Here is a 14,695-nt window from a genome sequence, read left to right as displayed (position 1 = left end):
TGAGGACAGGACTGTATAGGGGATGTGGCAGTAACTCCCAGCAAAGGAGTCAAGTGTTGTTCAAGAATAATTGTGTAGCCTTAATCAAAGAGAGATGCCTCTCTACCGTAAGTTGGTGACAAGGATTATCAAGGATCAGTAAGATTCCACTTACTGAATATTCAAGGGAACGGCTGTAGTGGGCTCTGAGCCACCTCGGCTAGGATTGTCATTAATGAATATACAGCTTTTTTAAAAGATTTGCACCATTTAGATGTTTTACTGCTTAGAGTCTCATCACCGTACTGTGCTTGGAGACTTCTGTAAATGTCAATCAGACCTTCCATGAGAAATATGACATTATGACAATATGAATTATAACTAAAAACACAGAATATGCACTTTATTTGTAAACAATAACAGAGTTTTTATTGGAGGATTCCGACAATGTACATGAGCATATATTTCTGCAGGTGAAATGTTACAACCACCCTTAAATTCAGATTTTGAACAATGAGCACACATTATGAAATTAAATTTTAAGGTAACATAAATATATTAACATGACATTATGAAATTAATCATTATATGCGGCTTTTTAAATTTGCACCTGCACACCTAGCAGGAACAACCTTTACTGATTGATCTATTGAATTTAGGTTACCAATTTCTAAGTAGGCACACACTTATTGTTTTTTTTTTTGACAATTACCAGGCCATCATCCAGTCCATCCTGATCAGTGGTCGTTTGGGCCCCAATGTGCAGAATGCAGCCTGCTTTGGCCTGAGACTTAAACATCTGAAATCCGAGGAGTATCACTGGCTGCATCCTGATTTGACTGTAGGTGAGGTGGAGCAACGCTATGAAAAACTTCATTTAGAGGCTGAGTGGAGGTGAGAAGCAATGCACAGTATATACACAGAAATCTATGTGAAATAATATTGACAGTGGTTATAGTTTTATAGCACATTTCACGTATCTGTAGTTACAAATGCTTTATAGGATAAAGGAGCAAACCTAAGCAAACAAAACAAACCTAAATCTAGGAAATAGCAATTGCTAAATACTGTAACTCTAAACTAACAATTTAAGCAATTGGAGACCTCAAAATTATAGGATCTGTTAACAGATTTCACTCTAGTTATTCGATTGTTAATAATAGTTACCAAATAATATGTAATAACAATAGATAAGCAAAATTATCTTTTCATTATGTCAGTAGGTTTATGTAAGTTGTATCTGTCTTTTTCTATCATTATCGCTTGCTTTTCAGATATGACCTGAGGATTCGCTATATACCTGCTAATTTCTTGGAGAGGTTTAAAGAGGACAGAACTTCACTGTTATATCTATATCATCAGGTTAGAATGATAACACAAGAAAGACCAACACTTTTTCTTTTTTGGGACTGATTTATTAATAACTGTTATATTAATATATCGGTGCTTGATGTGGCACAGGTTCGCAATGACTACATGCAGCAGTATTCTAGTAAAGTCAGTGATGGCATGGCATTGCAGTTGGGTTGTCTGGAGATCAGGTATGACTAATGGTGCCTCCCAAGCTATTTTTGTAAAGCAGTTACATGCATAATTGTTATATTAATAATATAATGCTTATTAATCTATGCATTTATATAATACAGTGGAACCTTGGATTATGAGTGTAATTCGGGCTGGAAATGGGCTCATATTCCAAAACATTTGTAAATCAAAGCAAAATTTCCCATAAGAAATAATGGAAACTTAAATTATTAGTTCCACAACCCAAAGAAATAAACACATAAAAATAATGACTATAATAATATAAAGTAAAAATAAAACAAATTAACCTGCACTTTACTTTTAAAGGCGAGTATGTGTGAAGGGGCACGGTGTCAAATTACGTGCACGCACACACATAACGACAGGCTGATACAGAGAGAAATAAAAATGGATCTTTAAACTCTCTACTAAGACTTTCTTTTGATTTACACGCGCGCACACACGTGTGTTATAAGAAACAGTACACGCGCGCTGTGTCACGAACGGGGTGTTGTGGCAGGTGTTGAACGCCGTGGGCGGAAGGAGCAGACATAGAGGCAGAGGGGTGGTGTAACCAAAAAGAGTCTTTTAATTAAGGGTAAACACAAAGTATAAATAAAGATACAAACAAAGGAACAAACAAACTCAAACAATACTTAACTTTGTGCTAACAGGGGCTCTCTGGCGAGACACAGGCAGGGGGAGACACCAAACACGTCCTGTGGCGAGACACAGGCAGGGGGAGACACCAAACACGTCCTGTGGCGAGACACAGGCAGGGGGAGACACAAAACACGCCCTGTGGCGAGACACAGGCAAAGGGAGACACGCAACACGCCCTGTGGCGAGACACAGGCAAAGGGAGACACGCAACACGCCCTGTGGCGAGACACAGGCAAAGGGAGACACGCAACACGCCCTGTGGCGAGACACAGGCAAAGGGAGACACGCAACACGCCCTGTGGCGAGACACAGGCAAAGGGAGACACGTAACACGCCCTGTGGCGAGACACAGGCAAAGGGAGACACGTAACACGACCTGTGGCGAGACACAGGCAGGGGGACAAACACATAACAGGACACAAACGAGGTGTGGAGCTAAAACTGGACACTAGAGAGAGAAGGGAGACACTAGAGAGAGAAGGGAGACACTAGAGAGAAGGGAGACACGTAGAGACTAGAGACCAAGAGAGAGACGGGACGAGGGCTAAAGACATGGCAATCAGCTAGGCATGGCTTTTAGCTAAACATGGTTAAGCAGTGCTTAACCATGGCAGTTAGCTACACATACACCTAGCTAAGCATGTCTTTAGCCCCAACATGCACTAAGCTACACTTACCTAATAGCTTAACACACACTAGGGAATGGTGCACAGAAACACAGACAAAGGATACCCAGTGGCTAGGCGAGGCAGCCCTCCAAGACTAAGCTAGTCGTTACTCCAAAGCCAGGAGGGACAGCACTCTAAAGCTAGGCGCACTGGGACACTAGGGGGATAGGAAACACAGGACAGCTAGAGACACAGAGGGGCTATGGCTAGAAGCATGCTAGTTACTGTAACTCCACATAGATCTTAGCTAAACATGCTCCTAGCCAAACACACACCTACCTACTTACCTGCTCTAGCTAAACACAAGAACACAGGAGGACAGGACTGAATCAGCTCCACTAACACAGACACACAAGATACACAGAAACATTGCCAATAAGAGAACCTAAGTCAACACAACTAAAATCAAAGTACAAACTAAACAGATAACAAAACAGAACAAACCAAAATGCCCACATAAATGACAGTGGTGGTACCAAAAATGCTCGACCCAGTTTCCCAGTCTAAACAGCTATTTATAGATTGATTGATGGCTACCTCGATTCAGGTGTGCACTGCCTCACCTGACCGAGGTGCCTGCTGGGAAACTGAGTCGGCCAACAAAAACTACAAAATAAAAACAGTGACCTCTAGTGGAGGACCCTTACACGCTGTACACACGCGCGTACAAACATGATGCTTACAAACATTATGCTTACAAATATTCCGTGCACACACATGATCACAGTGTTATAGTAAACAGTACACATGTGCACGGATGCTGATTATACCAGTGAGAGACGCGCACTAAGACCAAGCAGGGGAGACGAGTAACCCACAATTCCTCAGCGCAAGAAAGAGAAAAAACATTGGCTTAGTTGTAATCACGGGACGCTCGGCATCAAAACAAGAAGCGCATGCGTGATACATGATACTCGATACTCGTAAACCAAGACTTGCTCGTTTTTCTAGTCAAAAAAAAAAAAAATCTTTGCTTGTCTTGCGGAACACTCGCAAACCGCGTTACTTGCAATTCAAGGTTTCACTGTAAATTCTATTAGTTATATAATTTTTTTTTTTATTTTCTTCATTATGGCTGATTTTATGTCATTTCTTCCTTCTTGACAGGAGGTTTTACAAAGACATGAATGCTAAAGGCCTTGAGAAGAAGTCGAATTTTGAATTGTTAGAGTAAGCCATTTTGTTTAAATCAAAAATTACTCTGTAAAAAGTATGTTTGCAATTTATGTTTAATGATGTGCAACATCCATTGAACAAGTTTATAGTTATTATCACATAGAACTACTTGTAGTTCTTGAAATTACAAAGGGCGTTCAAGTCAACCAGGGGCTTGTGATAAAGATGCAAAACTTACAGCAAACTTTGAGCAGAATACGGTGATAAGACTCTAGTCAAGCCACAGTAAAACTGGTGTAAAAATAGTAAGGAAGGCCTTACACCCGTGAATGATGACCCCAACCAAGGTGGCTTGGTGGCTCACTGTAGTCATTCCTGTGGACATCTAGCGAATGGAACTCCTGATCCTTAAAAATTAATAGATAACTGGCCGCTACCTTGCAGAAATGACATCTTTTGTTATTCTGCATAAGCAAATGTCTAGGTTTTACTTGAACACCCCTCAAAAATGCGCAGCTTGCCAAACCTAAAAGCCTGAACATTTTTAAACTGTTAAGTAATTCCAGAAACACTAATTCCTCCACTCCTCCATGTGAAACTTTATTATGTGTACATTCCTACTTATACATTAGTTAGAATTAATGGAGAAAATACAAATATTTTAATCTGTTTAAATACTAATCTGTTCAATAGTTTTATGTTGAAAACTTGCTGTGCAAATATGGTGATGTATTAGAATGTCTGATTAATATATGAAAACCTAGGAGTCCTAGACAAGTCTGAGATAGCCTGTCATAGAAAATAAAGGTTGTAACAGGACTGTGGTATTTGTTTTTACATAGAACATAGATCAGTTACACCACATGTACTGTAAATGTATTCTTATTTTATGTATTTTGGCAACAGGTAAATTGTGTTTTATGATTTCTTCCAGGAAAGACGTTGGGCTAGACCTTTTTTTCCCACAGAAACTTATTGACAGTATGAAGGTAAGCATATCAGATAAAAAAAAAACATATATATATATATATATATATATATATATATATATATATATATTAATGCATGACTGTAAGGTCAGAAAAATGTGCCACAATACAAATTTAACGATTTATAATATCCCTGGTTATACATTTTATACATGAACAGTCAACATTAAGCAAGCATCAATAGCGCTCAAATAAGGCCATATTTAAAGTCTATCTTCTTGGGGTGTCCTAGTGTCACATTGTGGTTTAATCCTACGGTCAAATTCCTAGTGAACACCCTTGGGATGAATTGGAACACTGACTGCACCCCAGGACTCCTCACCCACCAACAGTGCCTGACTTTGCTAATGCTCTTTTGACTGAATGAGCACAAATCTCCACAACCACACTTCAAATTCTAGTGGAAAACCCTACTTACAATAATGAAGATTATTATAATAAATCTGGAATGAGATGTTCATGAAACACATGACGTAATGGTCAGGTATTCACATGATATTGTCTGTAAGCTCAGCAGTTATCAGGGTTTAGTAGTTGTGCTGGACTGACTGGAGAGCTTTGTTGTTTTTGTCTTTGTTCGCCCTTAGCCGAAGCAGCTGAGGAAGCTGATCCAGCAGACATTTCAACAATATGGCACACTCAAAGAGGAAGAGTGCATGGTCAAGTTCTTTAAGACCTTTGGTGAATTCATTAACTTTAACGAAGAGGTTTTCCCTTGTGAACTAGTGGTGAGTTCTAAACAGCCAATTATTTAATTGACTGGTTAATTAATTAAGTTATTGATTGATTAGTGTATTAGCTCATCTGGTTAATTAAATTAGTTACATTTAAGAATTACTTTGGGTTAACCCAGTGGTTCTCAACCTTATTCCTGGAGGACCGATGCCCTGCATATTTAAGTGTTGTCCCTGTTCTACCACACCCACTTCATTTCAGAAAAGGCTGTTAATTAGTTTATTAGTCAATTCTGGTGTGCTGGAATCAGAGAAAGCAATAGAATGTGCAGGGCAGTGGTGCTTCATGACATGAGCCTAAGCGATAAGGGGATGTCATGTTGTTGCTGTCATTTTCCTACAGCAAGGCTGGAGCCTGACGGTGGATTTAGTCATTGGAGCAAAAGGCATTCGCCAAAGAGCACAAACAGATTCATCGGTAAGACAAACACCCCAGGGCAGAAAAATCTTTCAATCTTTCAAAAGTTATATTCAGAAATAACCTAAACTTACTAAATTACCTACGGCTAAAAAAATAAGGTTTCTAAGCCTTGAATAACAGTTACACAAAGCCATGCATTACTATTTGAGCAAATTATACCATTATAAATTATTGTGAATGCATTCCTAAATTACTGTTAACAGTAATGTAACCCAATGTATTACAACTATGAAAACTTTCGATACTTTTAAATCTTTATGATATAGTCTGTCACTATTCTGGTATTTTAATAAACAAGTGCCAATAATAAGTTAGTAAAAAATTAAGTCAAAATGATTGCCATTCCTGTGTTTATTTTGGTTTAGTAAGGTAACATGGTGTGAGAACATTTGTCTCTTATGATTTCTTATTTTGGGAATTTAACATAGCCGCGGTCCAATTCAGCAATGTTTTTAAAATATTAATAACATTAGGTGGTAATGCTGAGTTACAGTCCCAGGGATTTTACAGTACATGTTCTTCCTTCCTTTACACATGATTCCCCCCAAAAAGTCCAGTAGGTGTATAGGCTAGGCCAGACGAATGAGTCTGTGAATACACATGTGTATGGTGCTCTGTGATGGACTAGCATCCTTTCAAGTGTCTGTTCCCTGACCAGGACAAAGCACACAATAAAGGATTATTCATCTTTATTTACTAAACATGAATAAATTATGCAACCCTTTTTCATTATTTGTACGATGTCTTAAACTATTATTGTAAAAATGTAATATAAGGACAGTGGTGGCTCAGATGGTTAAGGCACAGTTGACCCTTAAGCAAGGCTCTTAACCCTATCTGTTCCAGAGCTGATAACTGGCTGACCCTATGCTCTGACTCCAGCTTACTAACTAGGATTTGTGACAAAAATCATTTCACTGTGCTATATGAAGCATGTAACAAATAACTTAAATCTTAATGGCACTGTATATGGCAACACTGCCTGCGGATGCATGCTAATTACTTTAGACAGGTCAATGCACGCAAGTTACAGTACTGTACATGCTACATGTAGCTTCTGTAAACCACCTTTTTCTTATGAAGATGCTGATGAATTGTCTGTAGCATACATTTTGTGCAGCCTACTTAGCATTTATAACTATACTCTAATGATACTATACTTGATAATGGTATCAAAAGAGAAATGTTAGTTGCAATTTTTACAAATATTTCTGAAAAAAAAAAACTTTTTTTTTTCAGACAGTATGTCTAGCAGAATTTAAACAAATCCGAAGTATTAAGTGCACTGTAAAAAGTGAAGGCAAAACTCTGTTAGACATCGACATCAAAGGAGCCAAACAGGTAAGAATCTTATTTTAGTTCCAAGCTATAAAATCTAGTTGACTAAATGCCTCTGGCCTAACAACATTACTATGCCTATTTGCCCTTCAGCCTCTTTCAGTCAATGTGCCTACATTGGCGATGGCAGAGAACATGGCTGATCTGATTGACGGCTACTGCAGGCTGGAGAACAACACAGATTCAACACTGATCTCTCGGCCTAATAAAAGTAAGCCCGGGGTAGCATTTATCTTTTTACTGTAGATCTCATATAGTATAGCTCACCAATTATACATTGCCTTAAAAATGTGTAAAAATAATTAATGAGCTGTTGCTGAAACTACAAACAATTGAATTTATACTTGCCTTATCTCAAGTCTTAATTATCTCAAATTTATAGAAACAATCATAAACTTATTTTTTATGCAAAATCAAAATACAGTAAAGACTTTGGTCATAAGAAAAAAGAAACTATGTATCCTTTTTTGGGAGATTTTTAGTTTTCCACATGTTAATGTTATCTAATTATAAAACATTAAACAAAAGCTGTATCTCTATTCAAAAGAATCAAAGAACGACTCAGGACTCTGTGCAGATCTGTTTAAAGCAGGATATATTGCAGCAGTAAAATCCAAGTGAGCCGCACTTGTAATGTTTAGGTCAGAAATCCAAGCATTATGTACCGAGTATTATGTACTGTATTACGCATGCGCTTCTTGTTTTAACATTTTTTCTCTTTTTTGTGCTGCGGAATTGTGGGTAATCGTCTCCCCTGCTGGGTCTTAGTGCTCATCCCTTACTGATATAATCAACATCCGTGCGCGCGTGTACTGTTTACTATAACACTGTGAGCACTTGTGTCCTCGTAAAACATATTTTATTTTGTGTTTGCAAGCGTATGTGTACAACGCACATGTACTGTTTCTAAAACATAAACTAAAAATGTTTCACAATGTGTCCCTAAATGAAGAGAGGCTCAAAATCAAAAGTACCAGTCAGTATCTGGTGTGGCCACCAGCTGCTTGAAGTACTGCAGTGCATCTCCTCCTCATGGACTGCCTATTGCGGACAGTCTGAGCACTGATGGAGGGATTGTGTGTTCCTGGTGTGACTTGGGCAGTTGTTGTGACCATCCTGTACCTGTCACGCAGGTGTGATATTCGGATGTACCGATCCTGTGCAGGTGTTGTTACACGTGGTCTTCCACTGCGAGGATGATCAGCTGTCCTTCCTGTCTCCCTGTAGCGCCGTCTTAGGAGTCTCACAGTGCGGACATGGCGATTTATGGCCCTAGCCACATCAGCAGTCCTCATGCCTCCCTGCAGCATGCCTAATGCACGTTCACGCAGATGAGCAGGGACCCTGGGCATTTTTCTTAGGGTGTTTTTCACAGTCGGTAGACAAGTCTCTTTAGTGTCCTGCGTTTTTAGAACTGTGACCTTAAATGCCTACTTTCTGTAAGCTCTTAAGGTCTTAACGACCATTCCACAGGTGCATGTTAATTAATTGATTATGGTTAATTGAACATGCATGGAAAACATTGTTTAAACCTTTTACAATGAAGATCTGTAAAGTTATTTGGATTTTTACAACATTATTGTTGAAATACACAGTCCTGAAAAAGGGACATTTTTTTTTTTTATAAGTATATATAAAAATAACAGGGCGGTGCTTATTTTTATTATACATTCCTGGTTTTTCCTTGTTTATTCTACAGTTTTCAAGAGACTGACCATGGGTAAGCATCTCTTTTGCACTATTTCAATTACTTGTCTTTTTTTCACAATTTGTTTTACTTACATATTTTATTTTAATCTTATAGCTGATTGTACTTGCCCAAGTGCTCATTGCATCCCTCTGGACGACTTAGACAGCATGGGCAGTACAGATTACAACCCTACTGAACCTGTCATGGACTGGGCCTCTGTGGGCCTCCAGCAGAGTGTCAGCCGTCTGTGTCATTGATGCAATTTCTACAGGAGAGACGGCTTACGTATTTCAGGAAGAATGACTTCAAGCCCGGTCCTTCTAAGGAGAGGGTAAACAGCCCTTCTCCATATACTTTTAGGCCTGTACGGACAGAGTTTGCCACTCAAGCTCTTTCTGTTCTAAGGCCTGTTTGTCATGTACGTGTTGCCACTCAGACCAATTTCAAAGTGTCCTAACAAAAGTGCAACTGTTGGTACCCAAACTGATTTTTCTTCATCACCTGCACCAATTCTGAACCGTGGCATTTGAGCTTTTTGTTCCCCTCACTGATCTTCCTGTGGGTGTTGTCCTGGCTCAGAGAAGGTTAATGTTTGATATGTGATTCTGATGTATTTTATTGTGATATTGATGCTTACCCAGGCCCCTATGTTTTTGTACTTTTATGTGGGGTCTTATACTTTGTATTTTTATATCAAATTTTTCATGTGTCTCCTTGTTTGTCATTATGTAGATGCACATGCTATTTTGTGTTGTCTTTACTTCTTATTAAACTCAGTATTCTTAAAACGGATTGTGTGTCTTTTAGTTATTTGTCTACATTTTTACTTAGACATGTGTGCACGACTGCAGGTGCACGTGTAGCATATGTATCCAACACATGTTTCAATCCTTCATCAAGTCCGGCACCTGGCGCCCTATCTCATGGTCGTGTCTCTGTCGGGTTCGGCACCTGGCACCTTATCTTGTCTGTTTGTACTTTTTGTACACACTATACAATGAGTATCACTACCCATCCCCTTACTGTTTATGTTTTATGACCTGTCTCATCATCATCTGTCTCGTCTACATTTCTCGTCTCGCCTCTAAGTGTACCCAGTATGTTTTATGACTTGTCATACTCTCTACCTACTTCTATATTGTTTCACTAAGATTAATATTATGTTGATTAATATTATCATTATGTTACATTGCTGCGTACACAAGTATTTTTACTAAAACATGCTTACACTAATACTGTTTTAGGTCCAGACCTCCGTAACTCGCTACCTGCAATCCCTTCAAGGTAAGTGCAACTGAATCCATTCATATGTATGCGTTTGATTAAAACATACTGTACATATTGCTGAGTACTACAGATTTCCCTTTAATATATTTCTCACCTCGTTTTATAGTTTAGTGTTGCCTGAACTATTGAAAGAGCCTGAACGGCACAGCAGGAGTGAGTACCCATATGTTTGCTCTTCCAAACATTGGTCATAACAAATCCACTTTTGATTTACTGCTCAGCTTTGGTTTTTATAACAACTTTTTCGTATCAATTTATGCATTTTTTAGATTCTGATATATACTGTGAAATTTTGGATGAAAAACCTCCACCTCCTGGTATGTAAAAATGTGTTGTTGTTTTTTAGGATGTAAGTGCTTTGCTTAATATTGTTTATCTTCACATTTTTAAAGACACAAATGAGTTCGTTCTGTTTTGTGTTCAGCAATCAAATACGGAATCTCTAGGAAGTCCATTGTCTTGGGACCTATTTTGGGCTCTGGGTTTTTTGGAGAGGTCTATGAAGGAGTTTACAAAAAAGAGGTGGGTATCAAATCTGATTCCCGTGTTAAGTGGAATATTTGTTATCCAGAAGTTTTTTGAATTAGTGAAGATTGTTGAAAAGATATTGCGATTATATGTTGTATAGTATTATATGTTATATGTATAGTATCTAATATATAAGAGGTGAAAGTCAAGCATATTGTGTGTCTGAATTAGAATGGTGAGAAGATTAAAGTGGCTGTGAAGACCTGTAAAGAGTGCTCACCTGATATCATGGATAAATTCATGAGTGAAGCAGGTAAAAGTACAAAGTTTTCTATCAATACAAATTTACATTTATAGCATTTGGCAGACACACTTATCCAGAGTGACTTTTTATTTCATTGCACATCTAAATAATTGAGGGTTGAGGGCCTTCCTCGAGGTCCCAACAGTGGCAACTTGTTGGCGATGAGGTTTAAAATTAGAACCTTCTGATCAGTACTCCAACCACAGACTTACCCCTACCCTTTATTATAGTTATTCTTTAGAACCCTTTAGTTCACTTATACATACAAGTCATATACAGGTGTTAATAATTAACCTGACCTCATGCAGGTATCTCGGTCATTAATAACTCTTATATGTTGTTGACTGTATAGGGTTTTTTTCTGTCACTAAACCTGTGTATGTTTCTTGCTTATCTGATGCTCTTAGCTCTTATGAAAAAGCTGGAGCACCCTCATATAGTAAGTCTGATAGGCATCATAGAAGAAGAACCTGTGTGGATTGTCATGGAGCTCTACCAGCATGGTGAGGTGAGTCAATAGACAATCCATATACAATTCATCCATATTCAATCCAATTTTAAATGCTTTTAATCAATTGTAATGTTTTTATTGTTTAAATACAAGAAGATACTATATTATTAGGAGTAATGCATAAATGCTTAAAATGTAAATTTTTGTAAATTGTCTATAAGCAGTAGTTTTATGCAGCTTTTGTTAAAATGAGTCCAACTTGATTCACGGTCTGGCAGGCATTTTGCTTGATCATATAGGTCCAAAATCAATAATAATGGTCAGTTCATTGGGAGAGTTGATAAACTAGTATGAGTCTGACAGACAAAGGCAAAGAAAAATAGTCTGAACAAATGGGATCAATTGGGGGGCTTAATTTAAGCAAAAAAAAATGTCCATCAGTCGACAATTCAAGTAGATTTTATAGTCAGACTTTATTGTTTTATGTCCATGGTGACAATAAAGGGGTAGAGAATAAAGTACTGCATAAATTGTACGACAAGATGTAAGGAGGATGGTAACCTGCACTGGAGAGAAAACCTCCAAATGACATTTCAGTAACACTAACATAGGATTAAAGGAAAGGTAGATATTTTGTAGAACGTTCAAGTTTTATGTGCAAGCAAAATTATATTTTAAAAAAGTACTTTTGAGTTTGAAGTGCTTACGTGTTAGTGTTTAACATAACACATTTATTGCAGATAATTTACATATCTAGTGAATTTGTTCCTTAGTCTGTATAATCCCCTTTTTATTGGCTGCCAGCTGCTATGGTGAGAAACAATAGAGGATGCATTTTTCTTGTCTGGCTGAAAACTGTTCCCCATCTCCCTCTGTTTTGTACAGGGGGTATTGGGATAACAGCTTGTTACTGGCATTAAAGATGGCATTAATGGTATTAAAGATACATCTGGTTTTATATTATAAAATGTCATTTCCCCTCTAAATGCTCTGTTATTTAAATACATTTTAGTAGAACTGTAATAAAAGGGTGTTTTTTTAATGCTGGTTAAATTTATTTAAATTGTTTCTTAAAACATTTTCTGTTTAATGCATTGTTTTAAGGGCTAAAATATATTAAACACTTTTTACTTTCAGCTTGGGGACTACTTAATCAAAAACCAGAACACTTTAACCAACATCACACTAGTCCTGTTTAGCCTGCAGATTTGCAAAGCTTTGGTTTACTTACAGGGAAAGAACATGGTACACAGGTATGTCTACCCGAGCCTTTTCCAAATCTCTCTCCTTTCTATACATGTTTAAATTAACAGATCAAGTGCATATTTCCACTGATATCTATATGTGCAACAGGGACATCGCTGTGAGAAATGTGCTTGTCGCCACACCAGAGTGTGTGAAGCTCGGTGACTTTGGCCTGTCCAGATACATAGAAAATGAGGAATATTACAAAGGTAAGCCTTGGCTGATTTGTACGCACATAAAAGCACCGGGCCGTTCAAAGCCCTGCAGCTGCTCTATCTTAGTCAAGCAACCTCCACCAGAATATTAATGACGACAAGCTCAATAGCCATGTACTGTGGCATCAATTACCAGGATGGAATGACTGTATAATCCTATTCATTCGTTTATCACCCCTGCCTTTTATTTAAAGTATGGTTTTGTGTTATCAGAACTGTTCTTGTCTGACTGCTGTGGTGGTCGCCTTGATATCACGGCTCTCATTAGAAAATGTCACATGCTGTACATACATTGACTGATGAAGACTGGTGGTTGTTCCAAGTCTCTTCAGTGCTCTTGGGCATTTTCAATTCTGCAGAAATTTTCCTGTATCTTCCCCAGATTTGTGTTTTGATACAATTCATCTCACAGATCCACAGAAAATTGTCTTTGTCTTATGGATTTAGACAAAGGCAGATGATCCTGAGTAAATACAGTTTTAAAATTATGATTTCATTTATAAAGGGGAAAAAAGCTGTCCAGACCCTATGTGAAAAATTAAAAGGTGTTAAAAAGGTGTTAAAACACCTTTTATAGACAGGTGTGTGCATTTCCTAATTATGTCCCATGATTTTCTTTCTTTCTTTCTTTCTTTCTTTCTTTCTTTCTTTCTTTTGCATATTTGTCACACTTTAATAATTCAGGGTAAATAAATTTTAACATTACACAAAGATAACCTGATTAAATACAATTGGAGATAAAGTCAGAGAGCCAGATTGTGGTGGATTGGACATGTTCAGAGGAGAGATTGTGAGCATATTGGTAGAAGGATGTTGTGGTTCGAACTGCCAGACATGAGGTCTAGAGGAAGACCAAAGAGGAGATTTATGGATGCAATGAGAGAGGACATGAAGTTAGTTGGTATGAGAGAACAAGATGCAGAGGATAGGCTTGGGTAAAGGCAGATGATCCTGAGTAAATACAGTTTTAAAATTATGATTTCATTTATAAAGGGGAAAAAAGCTGTCCAGACCTGCCTGGCCCTATGTGAAAAAGTAATTGCCCCCAAACCTATTAACTGGCAACAACTGCAATCAAGTGTTTGTGATAACTGGCAAGGAGTCTTTAACATAGATGTGTAGGATTTTTGGCCCACTCTTCTATGCAAAATTGTTTCAATTAGCCCATATTGGAGAGTTGTTGCATAAACGGTCTGTGTCAGGTCATGCCACAGCATCTCAAATGCCTTAAATCCGAGCTTTGACTAGGCCACTCCAAAACCTTAATTTTTTTTTAAGGAAGAATTTCCCCCTTTTTTTTTTTTTTTTTTTACATAGGACCAAGTACAGTAGATTTGGACAGCTTTTTCGGCCTTAATAAATAAAATCATCATTTTAAAACTGTGTTTTATATTTATTTGGGTTGTCTTAGAAGTGAAGTGGCAAATACTTTTTCACAGCACTGTACATTCATATGTAAATGTGTGTATGGCTATCGCATGTGAAACCTTCCATCTTCCAATACCCAATACAGTACTCAGTTATTAACATTGATGTTAAGATTGAGTCACTAGAATCAAAACTCATGCATTTTTTCATGTTACCGATTATGTTACCATACACA

The 14,695-nt window shown here is 37.8% G+C and overlaps 1 protein-coding gene across 1 annotated transcript in view; it reads left to right on the top strand.

The window, feature by feature from the left end:
- The window catches only part of ptk2bb (protein tyrosine kinase 2 beta, b), a 28,755-nt gene that overhangs the window by 6,740 nt on the left and 7,320 nt on the right, over positions 1–14,695 (top strand). The window contains exons 3-19 of the mRNA XM_053488721.1: positions 695–873; positions 1,254–1,341; positions 1,441–1,520; positions 3,942–4,004; positions 4,885–4,939; positions 5,527–5,667; positions 6,017–6,091; positions 7,334–7,435; positions 7,526–7,643; positions 10,367–10,406; positions 10,516–10,562; positions 10,679–10,726; positions 10,834–10,931; positions 11,109–11,190; positions 11,589–11,689; positions 12,770–12,885; positions 12,986–13,086. Coding sequence (XP_053344696.1) covers positions 695–873; positions 1,254–1,341; positions 1,441–1,520; positions 3,942–4,004; positions 4,885–4,939; positions 5,527–5,667; positions 6,017–6,091; positions 7,334–7,435; positions 7,526–7,643; positions 10,367–10,406; positions 10,516–10,562; positions 10,679–10,726; positions 10,834–10,931; positions 11,109–11,190; positions 11,589–11,689; positions 12,770–12,885; positions 12,986–13,086 — 1,534 coding nt within the window. The remainder of the gene's footprint in view (positions 1–694; positions 874–1,253; positions 1,342–1,440; positions 1,521–3,941; positions 4,005–4,884; positions 4,940–5,526; positions 5,668–6,016; positions 6,092–7,333; positions 7,436–7,525; positions 7,644–10,366; positions 10,407–10,515; positions 10,563–10,678; positions 10,727–10,833; positions 10,932–11,108; positions 11,191–11,588; positions 11,690–12,769; positions 12,886–12,985; positions 13,087–14,695) is intronic.

This window comes from Clarias gariepinus, chromosome 27, assembly GCF_024256425.1.
Source record: "Clarias gariepinus isolate MV-2021 ecotype Netherlands chromosome 27, CGAR_prim_01v2, whole genome shotgun sequence".
Classification (NCBI taxonomy): domain Eukaryota; kingdom Metazoa; phylum Chordata; class Actinopteri; order Siluriformes; family Clariidae; genus Clarias; species Clarias gariepinus.
The sequence above is the reverse complement of the archived record's forward strand: the minus strand, read 5'-3'. Positions and strand labels throughout refer to the sequence as shown.